General features: G+C 43.4%; 1 protein-coding gene across 4 annotated transcripts in view; it reads right to left on the reverse strand.

Moving 5' to 3' along the window:
- Nucleotides 1–509: 509 nt before the first annotated feature.
- The window catches only part of DPF3 (double PHD fingers 3), a 166817-nt gene continuing 150146 nt past the window's right edge, over nucleotides 510–17180 (reverse strand). For all 4 annotated transcript variants that reach the window (XM_072337811.1, XM_072337809.1, XM_072337810.1 and 1 more), the window contains 3 exons: nucleotides 15806–15918; nucleotides 14202–14283; nucleotides 510–13164 (listed from right to left, as the gene is read on the reverse strand). In XM_072337811.1, coding sequence (XP_072193912.1) covers nucleotides 13094–13164; nucleotides 14202–14283; nucleotides 15806–15918 — 266 coding nt within the window. In that variant the 3' untranslated portion in view covers nucleotides 510–13093. The remainder of the gene's footprint in view (nucleotides 13165–14201; nucleotides 14284–15805; nucleotides 15919–17180) is intronic.

The raw sequence follows: 17180 nt of genomic DNA on the forward strand, positions 1-17180 counted from the left end.
CACATTTCATAAGGGGGAAAGACAAACAGTTTCTGGGATGCGGTGAGTTGTGCACAACCATCCTCTGACACCATTCTTCCAGTGTCCTGACCCACAGCTCCCCAGTACACCTGAAACAACTCAGGAAAGAGAACACTTTTCCTCCTTTTACATCAACATGCTTCACAGTGGACTCATTCATTAACTCCCCCCAGTCACCAGCCCTTTTGTAACTCCTCACTTGGTGAATCACTGCTTAGCAATGGCTCGGTATTCCCTCTGACACTTGGGGCTTGCCCAGCCTGGCCCTCACCCTCAGGCACTGCGTTAGTCCATAACAGATACCAGACTAGTTGACAGACGTCGTCTTTGCTGAATATATTTCAACATGTAGAGCCCCTCCACAGAGTTTGACCGCCTCATTTGCACCAAAGCAAGAAGGGAGGATCTCAGAAAGAGCGCTCTCCCTTCTCTTTCACACTTCTGTTTGAACATGCAGCAAAGGATACAGGAACATCTTTCCTTGGACTTTTAATTGAAGTGCTTTAATATTAAAAGAAAAAAAAAAAAAGTAAAAAAAAAAAGTACACACAAGTTCTAAACTCCTGTTTTCTGCAATCGTTTACACTTTTTCTAAATTTCAACAGAATATTAGTTATGTAGGTAGTCAACACGGCTAACAAACTACAGTACAAGTTACTAATAACAGTACAAGATGCTTGGAATACATTCTTGCAAATGTGTGTGAATACCAAAGAAATCCTGCAAAGCTGAGAGGTTCTCGCACATGTTGCCCTCTCCTCTCCAGCACCTGTAGGATTTCCCTCATGGATTTCCTAACCACCAAAACACAGAAGGGCTGGTCCTTGGCAGGTGCAACATCATTAGCCACGGAGCATCATCAGTTTTATGAGTGAGGAGTGGGACTCACTCTGTGCTCAGATAGACACCTTCAGGCCAGGTAGAAACACTGTGCATGTCTCTGTGCATGACAAAGTGATGGACCTCCTTGGTTACAGCACTGAGTAACATTTTTCTGAGGGTTTCAAAATGGATCTGTATCTGCTGGAAGAAATCAGATCAGGACAGCTTAAGAACAATCGAGAGCACCCTGCATTCTCAGTTGTTCTGTGCAAAGCTGTGCAAGTCTTCCTCAAAAAGCATAAAATCTGAAGAGTAAGAGCCCATGCCACCAACTCTCCACCCTCACAAAAGGCCTGCAAAGCTATCAAGCACTTAAGAAAATGGAGTGTGAGATAAAAGGAGCAAAGGTCCTCCACACAAGCCATATCAAAACAAATATCTACATACACACATTGTAACAATACAGTCACTTCAGATTTCAAAAGAAAGGTTCACACTTTACAAAGGAGAGAAAGAGAAAAATAACACAAGAAGCTGTCCTTATGATTATGTACTGGTTTCTAAACCTGTAACCTTAGCCTGTGGCCACCAAAAATGAATACCAAGTAGCATAGCATGAACCCCAACAAGGCCTCAGTGGGGTAGCAACAGGTGACCTGGAGGTAGTGTACTTAGCTGAAAAGCAATCTGAACAAAATGACAAGCATTTTTATCCTATTCTTGTACATTTACATGATTGAAGACATTGTGACAAGCGCGCTGTGATGACGTGTCTCTCTAGCCCTACGAGCCCACCTCCTTGCCACCCCAGCATCAGTCACAGAAGGCTTTTTTTCTCATAAGCAAGAGTGATATCTGGAGTATTTGTCAGACAGAAAGCCTTATTTTCTCACTCGGTCATTCTGGCTTGCATCTGTGCTTACTGTGTGAAAAACAGGACAACCAGCTTCATCTGAGACTGCCAGATTTTTCTCACAAGCATTGATATAAAATCTTGTCACTATTGCCCTGAAGACTGATACCTCAATCGCACACTTCAGTCAGTAGCATCCCAGAACCCCTCCCATCTATTCACTGACTGGTATTAGATTATTCTGGTGGGAAGCTATGGAAGCTGGCAAACCCTTGTCAAGGCTGGCTTCTCAATTCATCAGCACATTACAAAGAGACTGAACGCTGGTGACTTCAGCTTGGAGCAAAGACACCAAAGTCAATTTCTTTTATGCAGTAAAAAGGACAAAGATCTATTCAGGTGACACAGAGATGGCATATCGAGAAGACATGATGGTGGTTCAGAGTTAGAAAACTTCCTCAGCTGTACTGTCTTTTCACTAACTGGTTTTCTATTCATATCAAATGAATTATTCCTAGTTTTCTCCAGCCATATTATCTTGATACCACAGTCAACATGTTACAAAAGTCACTATGATGCAGTCACTCAAGATACACGTGTGTCATATATGTCATGTATGGGTAGGTATGTACAGCCAAGAGGCAGAGCAGGTTCCAGCCCCCACCTTGTTATTCCCATAAGGGAAAGCAGATCTCAGTTAGGTGAGATGGAGATCACCTAGAGTATTTCCAATATTTAAAAGAAGGCTTCGAGTATACTAACAGATAAAAACCTCAAAAACTAAACAGCAGGAATGGACATTAATAGAACTGCTCCTGTTATATAGCCAACTAACTCAGGTGCTCTAAAACGTGTCTCAGCTTAAATCATTTTATCTTGCAGACCATGCAGAAGAAAGAGGTGCTGTGTCTGCAGGGAATCATTGTGCTCTCTCAGTATGGCCTAGAAGTTACCCGTTCTGCCTCCTCTTCCCTCGCCCACTCTCTTTATAACAACAGCTCTTTTGCTTCAATGGCTAGCTGGTTAGACAAGACTATTTAATTACGAACAAACTCCAAGGTCAAGGTATTAGAAGACTGGAAATAGATACCCTGCTACTTCTCAAACAAACAATGCATTGTACATTTAGAGCTTCTCTGAATTGTCCCTCCACAGAGCATAGCATCATGAGGGCAAGATTTCCATCAATCCTGAGCTGGCACCACCAGCTCTAAGAATTAAAATGTAAATCAGGCCTCCTTCCACAGCCTTTCACTCCCCTGCTAAAATCGCTCCCTGCTGCCCAGAGAAGCCACTTCTTTCTGAACATTTGTGTGAGACAGACATTTCTGTTCAAGGACCCCCAGGGTATTCAATCGCTCTCACACTGGTGACACACCAGACATCAGGAATTGTTTTGACCACTTTGTGTATTTATTTCTTAAATTACATGTAAACTAAAATAGAAAGAGACTGTATCCTATAGCCAAACTTAACTATTAGACTAGTAAGGACAATAGCAATTCACGTCCTTCCTCAGAAATTCTTCAGAAATCAAATTGGGATCTTCTCATGTTACAGGACATTTTTTCATCCTCATTCTGCACTAAGTTTTACACCATGGCTGTTGTGCGTGTCACTGACCCTTTGCTGAAAGGGATTCGCACAGGAAACAAACCTTGATGATTTCATCACCACAGTACTGAGAATGGATAAAAGTCACATCCCACTTGGTAAATCTATAGCATACCCCAGTTGTGCCATGGTCATGGGTAAGTGAATTCATGAAGACTGAAAGAGCCTCTTAGGAACACCTGTCAGACAACCACTATCTCCAGGTCACTTTGGACCTCCAGTGACCTTCCTAAAACACTTTCAGTTTTTGCAGAGGGCTTTCAGGAACACAGATAGAAATGGGTCACACAGTGTCCTGATACAGACTATGACTCCACTCACTGTGACAAGAAGCAGGATGGAAAGAGCCCAGCTGGACACCAGAGCACAAAGCTAGACATTCTATAAATACCTTTTTCCTGAGGAGATTTGATATCAAAAATCTGTAAGGTATGTAAGGTGGAACGATACATAGATGGTAACAGATATTCAAAAGGTTATTTATAAGGAAAAACTCACCAATATGGATGCCTTCACTGAGAAATGCTGAGGCAACCTCCACCAGGGAGCAATCTCCAAGAGATGCTGCCTTAGTGGTGGTCAGCCCTTAAATGAGGTCTAGAGGAGGTGGAGTCAAGCTCCACCCCTTCCAGGGGCACAGCTAAATTACTCTCACCTGTGCTCCCACAGCTGACCCAACACTTGCCTCAGCTGATTAATCAGAGGTTCAGGCTGTGACCAATTTCCCATACAAGGTATAACAAAATAATAATAATAATAAAAAAGCCCTCCAGTTATTTCTTGAAGCCATTTTTAAGGACAAACCAAGTCTTTCAATTCAGAACACATGAATGTGTTCTTGGATGTTTTGCCCCCAAATTGGATTAATCTTAAAAGAAGGGAAGTAACCTAAAAGCCCTTAACAGTCTATTTTTAAATGAGAGGATGTTTTTCATTGAATTCTCGATAACACAATAATTTGAAAATAACTGAGGAAACCGTGTAATCCCAGATGGTCTGCGCTCCATGTGCTCTTGTGAAGCTGCTATGACTCCACCGCATTAAAAAAAGACATACATTATTCCGTAGCAATTGTCCGTGACACTGAGGCTTACAACACAAATATTGCAATACCTCATCCAGTTTCTGTATGACACACCATGTTTTATTGCAGTAATGTCTCATAATAGATGAAGGTGCTGCAGGGTCCTGTTTGGCCAATTGCTATAGGACCCTGGAGTGCACTTCCATAAGGAGGGAATATCTCCCACAGGAAGGGAGTTAAGATGAGGTCTGGATGTCAGGAGAACTGACTAAAAGCTTCACACGTAATTCTGGTCAAATCCTTTCTGTGTCTTTTTCCTCTCAGCTGCTCCAAGACAGGGAGGTTCATTCCCTCTTTGCAGATAGCACTGGATGCAAGGTAATGGAGCACTGCCCTGCTACACACAGCAGAATGCCTCTAAATCAAGAAGCCAGTGTTTTTCAGCGACGTGACAGATTGAAAAATGCTTCTGGTACTTCCATGAGTGGGTTACTAAGCAACACTTTGGCTTCCAGGGAGTAGCCGTGCTGGATGTGATCTCATGTGCCAGCAGCCTGACCACATCCCCAGCTGGAGCAGTGGGGAAGGCAGGCACGTGTGCTGGCAGCGAGGCCATGTGTCTCCCACGGCTGCCAAACAAGCTCCGTCCAGACCTGCAGTGGCCACAAAGGTGATACAGACCACTCATGAGTGGCTAAAAGCAAGAAGCATGCTACGATGTACAGCCAGGAGGGAAGTCGTGCTTAGGAGGTTATGTCCCACTTGGTAAATCTATGGCACATCCCAGTCATGCCAACTCCCCTTCAGCCTTAGAACAAACAGAGCTGGAGAGGACAGGCTCCAGGGACAGATGCTAACAGCATGGGCTGTAGAAGATTTCCATGTGAGGAGAGACTGAGAACAAAAAGACTGGAACAGATTAGAGATGGGGCAGGAAGGTGAGCTCAGCACGGAGTGAAGTGAGGTCTGATGCAGCAGAAAAACATGTACTGCAGGAAGAAGCTGTTCACAGAAAATCAAAACGTAGTACACTGGAAACTGAACAATCAAGTCCAAACTCCATCAAATCAGGGAGAGATTCAGGCTGGTTGCTGCCTGCTCTGTAATGTCTGCTGAGATGTCTCACTTCACTTTGAAGCCTATGACATAGCATCACCAGAACCAGACTGAACCAGAACCAGACCAGACTCATCTGGGGCTGAAACACCTATTTTCTTGCATGTGTTGTGTGTACTCAACTAGTAAAAAGCGCACGTTTTTAAATAAAATAGACTAAGAGAGACTAGACTAGACTAATAGACTAATAGAGTAAGGACTGATACTACTTAGGCTGAGCCTTCTGAAGCCACCTGGTCAGCCACTAGGCATGAAGTCAGTCAAAGAACGTTGACTGAGAGCAGCTGAGAAGTTGGTCTATCTTTCAGTGAATTTGTAAATCATGGTCCACATATGGCAGCAATCGTACTGTAAGGGGTAATTTTTGCCTTATTTTCTTAGAATGTTGATACACCTTTGTCATTTCTACCCTCCCCCCCCCCCCCCTTCTGCTGTTTCAAGGTCAGTAACACCTACTTTGTGATCAACTTTTGGACCAGTTCCTGGTAGGTGAGCCATGTTTATGGTAAATAACATAAGTATGGTGTGCAAATATGGTGCCAATATGTACAACTTAAAATCTCCTTCTCATTAAAATTAAATACTATAGCATCACACAGCAAGTCTCTATCAACGTATTCATGTGGTTGTCACTGTTTTGAGATCATTTCTTGAACATTTCAAAAGTGCATTAAAAAGCTGATAATATCATTTTATCTGAGAGACACATTATGATGCCACAGATTTATCCTCCTCCTTTCCTCCCTTATGATTAATGGGACAATGTTGTCCCACTGTCAAATAGAAATTCAACAGCGAAGTTCCTAATTCACCCACTTCTCATTGATGTTTCTCTTTGAAACCACTTCTAGTGAAAAACAAACAAGCAAACAAACACACCTTGTCTGAGGTGGCAGACAAGGAACAGGTGAAGTAATAGCTTAACATGTACAGAAACTTCTGATTCTTAGGTGATCTGACTATCAACACAGATGACAATTTACTTGAATGCTTTTGAATCTCTCTTACATCCACAATTCAATGAGACAGATTATTCCTGGACCTGTCCCCATTACTGCTGACCCAGGCTATGGTGCTGGAAGAAAGTCAGAGTAAACTGGAGGGAGGGCTGTTGATCTCTGCTGCAACACAAAAAGGTAATGCCATCAAGGTAAAGATGGAACATTTCTTCCTGCATTTTTAAAGAATATTTTATGACTACAAAAGAGTCTAAAAGAATGGTTGTGTGACCTTAATGCAAAATTGGGATTCAGTCAGCATGTGAGTTTGATTCCCTGCAATGATCAAGGGTTTGCTGAACACTTCTAAAGGGAGAGGTGAAAGTTGGTGGTTTAGCCTGAACCTCTCTCTATTTCTGAGTTGTTCTAGACCCTTCAGATCAGCTTTGGTACACACTTTCTCTGAAATCCAGGAATATATTTAGGAGAAGAAAAACACTAGGATGGACAATGAAGGATATTCCATAATGAAGGTCAAAGGAGAGAACATGGAAATTTCTCATGCACTTGCAATAGCCTCCCTAAAAGGATGCAGGGACACTTCCCTTGTATTATATTCCTAAGAAGACTTGGAAAGAAGGGTATATTGGGCACAACATCCACATCTTTTCCTTTGATTTTGATCAGCTACTTCCCAATAAAGGTTGCTGGCAAAATTTGCACTGCGCATTGTGGACATCAAAATGCAGCCCTTACCTGGCACCTGGGCTGTGATCTGACACGCGCTCCAGGATGGTTCTTGAGATGGTGGTGGTGGTGGTCTGCCTTTCTGGCATGCGTCCTGTGAAAATCCTGAGGAATTTAAGGAAATCCTTATCCTGAATTTCAAGATTGTAAGTACATGGTTCTCTGATGAGAAGTAGCACTTTCAAAGATTGATACAGCAACAGCAGGAAGAGTCCTTTCCAAGAGGACACAACCCCAGACTAAAATATCTCAAGCACAGGTGAGAGAGATGCTAGCAAAGACCCTTCTAGATGCTGAAGGAAGAGCTCTCTCCCAGCCAACCAGGCCATTCCTTCAAGATGTGGAGATTACCATGAAATTGACTTGTAGTTTATTACTCAGAATATAAAGACTCAAAGCTGCCCTTCCCTTGCCCTGGCTCCTGAGAAATGCAGAGAGAGGGAACGTTTCCTGATGCACTGTGAAAGTGAAGTTTATGGTCTGAAAAGAAAATATCAGTACCTGAAAAATCAGCATAAAGGGCTTCATTGTTAACTTCATGCATGCACAGGGGGCAAGCTGATCTGGAAATTGTAGTTTCCTCATTTCAAAATAGCAGTAACAATGTTTATTCTAAATGCACAGGTGAATGCTGTAATAATACTTTGCATTTTCACTCAGTGTGGCAGAAATGTATTGCAAATATTAATAAGCTATTGGCTTGAGTCCCCATCAGCAAAACACCTGATGTGCTTGCTAACATTTATGAAAGAAAGGAGTAAGCCCCCCCAAGTCCCTCCTCTCCCTGTCCCTACAGTGTGGCTGCTGTTTGCCATTCCTGCAGACACTCTGCTGAGTGCTTTGATGTGGGCGAAGGTGAGACTCCCCAACCTCTCCAGCAGTGCAGATGGAAGGCAGGACTTTCAGCCCTGCTCCTCCACCCAGAGGAGAACTGCAAGCCCTGTTCTATATGGAAACAAGCCCTGCATTTCCCAACTCCACCCAGAAACACTGTATGTGAATAACTCTGGTTCCCTCAAAAGCAAATCTTTTTCTTTTTTTCTTTTTTTAAATAAATTTATACTACACAGAAAAGCACACCCAGCTCTACCTGGAATTTCCTTGTGCACAATGCATACAACCCCTCCAGCAGTGACAAGCTTAATTAATATTCCTTTCTGCCCCCACACTCTCCCCTCTCCCCAGCGACCCCTGACAGACCACATGTGTAGGTGTGCAGAACACTCAACAGACCTACACTGCAGAATGGTGTAGGAGGTTCTTCCTTTGGGGCAGAATTTACTGAGCCTCTTTTAAAGAAAGGTGAGGAATACAATTTCAAAGTTATTTAGAGTAATGTCAGCTTCAAGACACACTTTAACAGTGGCTTTCCTAGCTCAAGGACTGGCCTAATGTGTGCTTTTACTCAGATGCTGCAGATTCAATCCAAAGATGGTGACCATTTCTCTGTCTGCTGGCTTCAGAGCCACCACTGCAGCCCCAAAGCAGCCCCTCCCCCCAGCCACCACGGGCACACATGGGGCAGTCCAGCACACATAGCTATGGGGGAAAGCCAGAGCCAAGCAACAGTTTCACACAATGCAGTCTGAATTGTTCATTCCCTGCAAAAGCCTGTAATAGCTGGCACCAACGCAGCTGCCATTGTGGCCATGACAGATGTATGGCACTATTTACTGCATCCATAAAGTTGATTTTCTGTAAGTGATTTTTTTTAGGTCACCCAAAATGGGTTAAAATGAGAAGGATTTCATGAACATGCTAGACTAACATACTTTAAGTCTGTTATCCAGAGACAGCTTTGTTTAAATACATCCCCTTGACCAGTAAACATCTGTCTTTATAGTAAGGACAGGAAGAACAATTACATCATCTAGTCTAGCTTCCTCTACAGCACAAACTTTCTTCAGTCTGACATTCCTGTTTTTAACTAAAATTGTGTTTAATTAAAATACGTCTCTTGGGAACAGTCCCAAACTTGATTTGAAGAATTTGAGGGATGCAGGATCTACCGCCGTCTGTCCTAATTTGTGCTAATATACAGCTTGCCTTGCCTACACAGAGAGCTTCAAAACACATCAAAGTTTGATCACCTCAAGGGCTGGCAACAAGCTCTCACACAGAGTGTGAATCCCACCATGCAGGAGAGCAGGTACAGGGATGATTTACCAAGTCCATCACTGGTTAAAAACCAGACAAGTGAAAAAGAAACATTCCAGCTGTCTCCAGAGCAGATAAGGAGCACAGCACCTTGAATTTTGTCTCAGTTCAGATTGCCTGATTAAATGGAAACTCAACATGGCCTTGTCTAGCAGCTTTCCCTGACCAATTGGCTGTTAGCTTTAAGGTGAAATGTCCCCTTGCTGCCCTGCCCACTGCACCACAAATGTTTACCTAATGAACTGGTTCATTTTATAAAGCTGAGAGGAACCACCTGCCTAAGCCACCACAATCTGCCACTTTCAGCAACAGCCATTTGCTCCATGGGCAATGTTGCATGTCCTGCATCAAGAAGAAAGAGAAGCTCATGGAGCCAGGGTCCTCAGACTGCTTGCTGCTCATACCACATCAGTCACATGCTAGTTCAGGATGTGACTGGTTTTGCTAAGGCAGTTCACCCCAATGGCCATATAGGAACAGAGTCCTAGCAGCAGCGGTACTCTGATGGCAGCAATGTGGTTCTTTGAGGTTCTGAACTTCTTGACTGTGCTATCACCTCCCCACATCTTGGTAAAGCAGGTACAGCACCAAACATTTGGAGGCTTGATTAGTATTTCTGAACGCATGCTAACAACATCCCTGTGAGAAATTTACCAGCCTCCTTTCTAGGAGGGAGCTCAAGAAGTAGGGAGCGTGCAGCTGGAGGATGCCCTCAGCATGGGACAGCTGGCATCTCATTTACTGCTGACCGTTACCTCATGCTTCCTGGCTATGTTACAGCATGGAGCTTAAGAGATCACCATGGATAAGTTCCCTCTTTCACTGAGCTCTGACAATACTGTGCTGCAGAAGATCTAGTAATCCATCCTTCCATCATACCTCGTTAGTGGTGAAACTTCAGCAGTGCTATCGAGAAATATTTACAAACATGAAAGATAGCATTAACAGTGGCGTGGGAGAAAAAAGTGGTCCACGGTATGGATAAAATGGCAAAACAGGAGAGCAGGTGAGTATGAAAAGCACAGTTTGTCAGTCAGTGTCTCCATTTCAGGGACAGAATGCTGACTTTCTGCACCAGTCACTCCAACCAATATCACACAAAGGACTACCAGGCGCTTAGATACAAAGCTGTATGCCTAAGCAAAGGCTAAAGCAATATGTATTTTTCTACTTCCATCCCAAGGTCAACACAAACACTGGCAAATATAAAGGCAAGAACTCACTATAATGGAGCTCACTAAGCCCAGCAGCCCAGGCAGCTAAGCACCAACTTGAACACCAGAAGAACTTGACCACCTCTGCTGTTCCCATCATCAGCTCCATCATAGAATTTCCATCCAGCACTCACACCCCCAGTACCTGTCGCTCTTGCCACTACCCTTATTTTATATGGTACAGTCAAGCAGCATCTCTGCCAAGCACATACTTGTCCTCTAATCAGAGCAGCAGCATGAACTATACAGTGGTCCCAAAGTGTCAGATCAGCAGATCAGATAGGTTCCAAAGCTCCCGCAGAGGAGCTGTGGCCCTCAGGTGCTCCCCAGGCTCAGGGCAGATCCCCCTGTACATGACTCACTCCATGCTGCCCTGCATCCAGAATCACACTCTACCACCAGGACATGTCCTCAGGGCCAGCCATCAGACTGGGTGACAGCAGCTCAGCAGTTCAGAATGGGACCTCAGGAGTGAGCAGTTCCTTGGACTGGGCAGAAGAAGCTTCTCTTGACATTTGTTCTACAGCTTTATCCAGAGAGGTACCCGACACCTCATGCAGGTAGGTCCTACACCTGATGCTCAAATATCTTTATACACTTGGCTCACCCAGGACTGTAACACAGAAAGTTAATGTATTGAATGAATATCACAGGTAGCAATTGTGGCCGCTCCTGGAGGAATTTGGTCCAAAACAACTAGGATAAACACTTCCTAAACCCCTTTTCTAACAGGTTAAAGTTCTCCCACTGCAGTCTGAGACAACGTCATGAGAGCACATGGGAGAATCCAACAGCTGGCATGACTGCTGCAAGCTGAACAAAACACTAAAGGTGAAGAAACTATCTAAATAATGAAGAAAAGTGCGTAGGTCAGTATAGTTCATTCTAACTAAGTGTAATTAGCAGGAGAAAAAGGAAAAATTAGTTCACTGCTACTCTTTCACTGTGTCCTTTCAGGTACATTTCATTTTGCAGAAAAGTTTCAACCAGAATAAATATCCCAAATATAACCTTCAGTGCTCTTACCTACTTGTACAGGCAACTCAAATCACATGTTGCTTGGGACTCTCATAAATGTATGCCTTAATCCCAGTTTAATCTATGCATAGAAAGAAACGTAAATCACACCCATGAAAATGGTCATTCTGGGCTACTTGGCTGTTTGGGGGGTTGCATGCTTTTAACCTTAAAAGATGCATCGGGTCACAATGTTGTAATGTACTCACTTGTCCTCCTGGTGATGTCTTAAGTTAATCAAAGGGACTCAACTGTGAAAATACTTTTTCAATCGATGCTCTCGCTTAATGTTTCTCCGTTTTACATGCAGAGGTTTGTTTGCACAAAGTACAACTATTCCTATTTAAATTTTAAAGTAACTATGAAAATCTTTCATATTAGGTTCCAGTAAATGATTCCTTTCACCAGAGCTTGAGAAGGCTTCTGCAAAAAAATGCAGTTATAGACAATTTGGGGGTAAAGTGATTTAAAAATTGAACAAATCTTGAGAGCTATTTTGATTAAAAAACAAAGCAAAACAGTACAACTCTGGAAAAGCTGGGGGTTCTGATTAGGCAATTCCAAGATAAAATTTCAGCTTCCAATTGCAGAATATTTTAGTTTAGAAATCAGAAAAAAAGAAGAAGAAAAAAAAAACAAAAAAAAAAAACATCAAAAGTGCTTCATGTGACCCTATGCCAACGTTGTTCCTATTTTCGGCTTACTGTCGACTGCTCAGAAAACTGGAATCTCTATTTTCTGTGGTCAACTTAAAACGACAGCTTCCTTTCATTCAGTTTTCTGAGCCAGACAGCAAGTCGGTTACATGTAGAACCACTCACAGTTTTTTGTCAGTAAAAATAAAATGATGCATTGGAACTCCATGATAGCACCAGAGTGGGACAGTGCGCCCGAATATCCAAAAATACCAAATACAGCATTTAAGCGTCTGTGTATGTTCATACTGGCAGTGCTCTTCCTTCAGAAACACTGAAACCAGATGTCTGAAGATCTGCCAAATCAAAGCATTTGATCTAAGAGAGAAAGTGTCACTCCCCCAATTCTGATCAGTGCTTCTCTTGGTAACAACACATCGTTCACAACATGGGACATATTGAACTAACGCAACTAAGAATACAGAGCACTTGCAGTAAAGAGACTTCCAGGAAAGCCTTTGGGCAATAACAACTAGTGCTGCTTCCCACCAAAGCACTCACCAACAAATCCTTGGGAGATTTCTCACTAGTTCTCCTTCAGAAGAAAACTAAATGGAAAGCACAAGGCCACACAAAACTGACTTCTTCATATCGATATAACAACCCATCCCCTCCTATAATGCATGTGAGCCCATAATGGTAAGCAGCAACCATGCATAGCAGTGAAGAGATTCCATCCAGAGCATCAGGAAAGTACATGATCCTTCTAGTAGAGCCCAGGAGGTTCTGCACCAGTGACAGTGAATACCACAGATACCTCTTCCTGTACTTGAGTGTCCATTCGTTTTGATGTGGGCTGTGTCTTTGTGTTCTGGATGGGAATTGTGTGCTGGTATGACAACAGGAGCAAAGTGTTTCTTGATTGCTGGAGCTCCTCAGGCCTGGAAGCCAAAAGCTGATGCTCTCTCTCTGAGCAGCTCCCGGCACAAATGACAACTCCAACTCCCTGCAAATGAAGAAATCCTTCTTATGATACCAAATCCAGATACTCAGACTTTATGCCAAGATTGCCTTGAATAGGATATCAGCTATTTCTGACACTGGAATTGCCTGTATGCATTTGGAGCCAGCTCTGTTGCCCTTGATGGCATGCACGTAGGCTCTCTACACAAGTTACAACGCAGCTGGGATGTTCATTTCTGTTTACAGGTATTTCATACTTTGACATATCCAATACACCATCTCCCAGTCGAACAGCAGCCTTTACCTAATTATTACCACCACTTCAAAATTCTCCCATCCTTAGTCTCCTATTTGTCAAAGTTACAAATATTTAGCTGCTGAAGGTAGGACTGATAGTAATTATTCTTGTCTCATCCCTCATGTAAACTACAGCCATTGTGCTCAGATGTCTCCTTCTCCATTTCTACTGCTCTCTGCAGATTTAAGTTAGCGAATCAGTAACGCTAAGGGACTAATCCTTCTGCTCCAAAATCAAGTGGCAAACTATAACCAGTACTTGTAAATTCAGATTGAATCCTCATCAGAGGACAAAACTGCACACTGAATGCAATATAGACCTTAAAACCCTCATCCATCCAAGGCACAGACAGGTCAGAGAATGAAGGCTTTTTCTCCTAGTCCAGTCTCCTGACAACAGTATCAGCTATTCCAGAGAGGACTTTCTCATCTGGAGCTTTCTCTCTGGGATCTTGCCTTCTTAGGAAGTCTAAAGTCACTGCTCACAGGAGCTCAACCCGGCGGCCTGAACTGAGGTGTCCAGTGCCATCTGGGACATCCAAAGGTACCCATGACCTGCAAAAGAGCCGTGTGTGGGAAGAGGAAAGATAGATCAGACAAGATTGCAGAGGACATCTCAGATCACACCAGCCCTCAAAGTCTACTCAATTGCTTTCTTCCCAATGCTGCTTGCTTTTCCTTTGCTACTGCTTCCTTAACCCTTCGTGATCCTGGCCAATTTTCTGAACCTCTTTTCCACAAGGACTTCATTGTGATTTTCAAAGCAGAATTCTGACATGTTACCTTCGGGGGGCTCAAAGACTGGTGGATTCAAGCAATACATGTGATAGCCACGGTCACAGTCATCACAGAAGAGCAGCTGGTCCTGAGGCAGGGTTGTTGGAGAGACAGAGGGGAAAAGGGAGAGAAGGAGAGGAGAAGAGAGAGAGAAAATGATGTAAATTAGTCTCTTGCCAAGATGAAGACATAAGCATGGTAACCAGCACTGCTCAGCTAGGAACACAGAGCTGCAACATAGAGACTAAGAGACCACGGGGTAGGTAAAAGCCACCACATCTGTGGGCCCAAGATCAACCACCATATTCCTGAGAGGCCATAAAGAGCCCTAACTCACCACAATGGCAGATCCACTTTTAATTGGAAAATCTTCCTGAGGGCCAGAGGGCTTCCTCTCCAAGGCAGCCTCACAATCACAGAATCACACAGAATCACAGAATGACCCGGGTTGGAAGGGACCTCAAGGATCATGTAGTTCCAACCCCCCTGCCTAGCAGGGCCACCAAACATACGCCTTTACTAGATCAGGTTGCCCAGAGCCCCGTCCAACCTGGTCTTGAACACCTCCAAGGACGGGGCAATGGACAATGTAGGACCAAAGGCCATTAGGTCAGTGATATTCTGCACTAAGAAAAGAGGACTGGCATTCCCACTCTGCGGGGTTCTAGTATGGCCAAGCTCTGGATGTTATTCTTTTAGGGGAAACCTATTTCATCAAAAGCTTGGACTTAGACAGTTATCCAAAACTCAGCTGAGTAGCAAATGCCTTGTGAAGTAGATGGGAATAATACAATCGTATCTCATGGTCTGCAGCTCTTTCACACAAAGGGGGTGAAAAATCCTTCTCAGAAGTATCTTCTGACTCCTAACACAAAGCCCCTATTCTCAGATTTCCTCATTTACCACTAAAGCAAAATGAACTCTCAAGCTTCACATTCATTTCACTATAGGGAATGTAGCCTGAACTATGAAGTTCTTCAGCCACAGTCAGTTCTCCAAGTTTCTCACAGACTGTCAAGAATTCTTAGTATCAGGGGAAAAAAAAAAAAAGAAAAACAAACAAACAAACAACAACAACAAAAAAACAACCCACAGAAAGGATACTGTTCAGCTGCAGACTCTGAATCATTTGGAAACCCCTGGATTAGGTAGTTAGGTGTACAGAGAGAGGTTTAGTCATCCCAAACCAAATGTTTCCATTCCCAAGCATTATAATTAAAATCTTAAAACTGAACCAAGAAAGTAAAATCAGAGACAGAAGAAACATACCTGCCATCTCTGGGGTTATCATTCATTCAGATCTACTCCTGATTACAATATTGGAGATACTACTCTTTTGCAGCTCCCTGCCACAATGTTGATTTCTATTGAGTAAGCAAATCAGCATCTCAGGTGGCACTATGTAATACCCATGATAACTTCATCAGAGATGAGCAGCTGAACAGGTCACTGGGAAGAGCCCAGCTCTGCTCCCAGGGGTGGGCCATCCAAGGAGATGTATAGAAGCAGCAGAAAAGCCAGGACCCACACCACTGCCACATGCTTCTCAAGGCAGACATGACAGCAGCTTGCAGTGACGCTTATTGGCATGAAAAGGTAAATCAACTCACATCATTTTCAGAGGTGCCACAAAGGCTGCAGGATTTGCACTCAATGCACTGCCACTGATAGGTTTTAACAGCCTCAGTCATGTTTGTGGTGAACTGCAGGCAGGTCGGGTGTCCTGAGGAAGATCGGAAACAACGGTCATGGTTAAGGCTTGCTTACGTATTGTCAATTAATTGGCATTAATTTGGGAACAAAACGCACATGGACATGGACTGATCACAACATGGGCTGCAACTAACAGATACAAAAGAGAAAAGCAGGCATTAACCCTTTCGCTGCCGGGCACAAGAGAAAATCAGAGTCATTCCCACCCAATCCCCATTGGCAAAGCAGTTTTATTCAGAGCTCTTAAAAATAGTTTGGCCTTGTCTTCAGTTTTTTGTTGTTGTTGTTGTTCAGTTTTGGTGTTTTGTGTTTTTTGGTTTGCTTTTTTGAAAGAAAACAAGAGAAAGGATGAAATCAGAGACAAACCCAATTTCAGAAAGAGCCCATCCATCTCAACAGAAATTGGATTGCGGTTTCAATTAGCTTTGTTTCAACTGCACTGAAGGACCTAGTGGAAATGAGGTTATTCTTCATTTCAGAGCTTCACTTCCCGGTGTCCAAATGGGTGGAGCAGTTCTGTAAATGTGGCTTAATTGGAAGCAGTAGCATATAGAGAAGAAGTAAGACAAGATGGAGGGATACAGCTTTCAAGTTTTTAAGAGCTCTGCTACTAAAGTTGGTTGGCACAGAAGAAACCAAATTGCGTGGCTAACCTTCCAGGATCAAAACAAGAAACCAAAAGGAAAACACCCCAAGCCAACTCCCACAATGAACTAAATGAAAGGAATAAAGAAGGGAAAGCTAGCAGAACAGTCACATCTAGAGGGGAAGGACAAACTGCCAGAGTCACAACCCCCGCCCCTACATGCGTGTGGACTCCAGCTTTGCAAAACAGCAGTATCACAGTAGCAGGGTCAGCAATGGGCTGTCTGGAGGGGAAAATACAAACAAACAAACAAACCAAAGGTAGGATCAGTGTTCCTTCTGCAAAACAAAACAAGAAAAATATGCTGCTGAAATAAAGCACTGCACTCCCAAACCACCCCTATCCAGGTGAAGCAGTTTCTAAGTCACTTGCAATAAGCTATCACTTGCCTGCTTGGAAAGCCCTGCATTTAGTATCCCTCTCTGGCACTTGTAAGTATGTGCACTGTGCAGGGTCAGTGGCAGGGAAAATGGGACAGGGCTCTCCAGTTGTTCATCTATAGGCAGAGAAAACCTAGAAACACAGGTACCACATCTGGCACTACCACATGCTTCTTGTAGAAACTTACATCATTGAATGTGCAGGCATTTTTCACCACAGGCAGATCTGTTGTTCTTAGACAACAG

Source organism: Excalfactoria chinensis, chromosome 5, assembly GCF_039878825.1.
Source record: "Excalfactoria chinensis isolate bCotChi1 chromosome 5, bCotChi1.hap2, whole genome shotgun sequence".
Lineage (NCBI taxonomy): Eukaryota > Metazoa > Chordata > Aves > Galliformes > Phasianidae > Excalfactoria > Excalfactoria chinensis.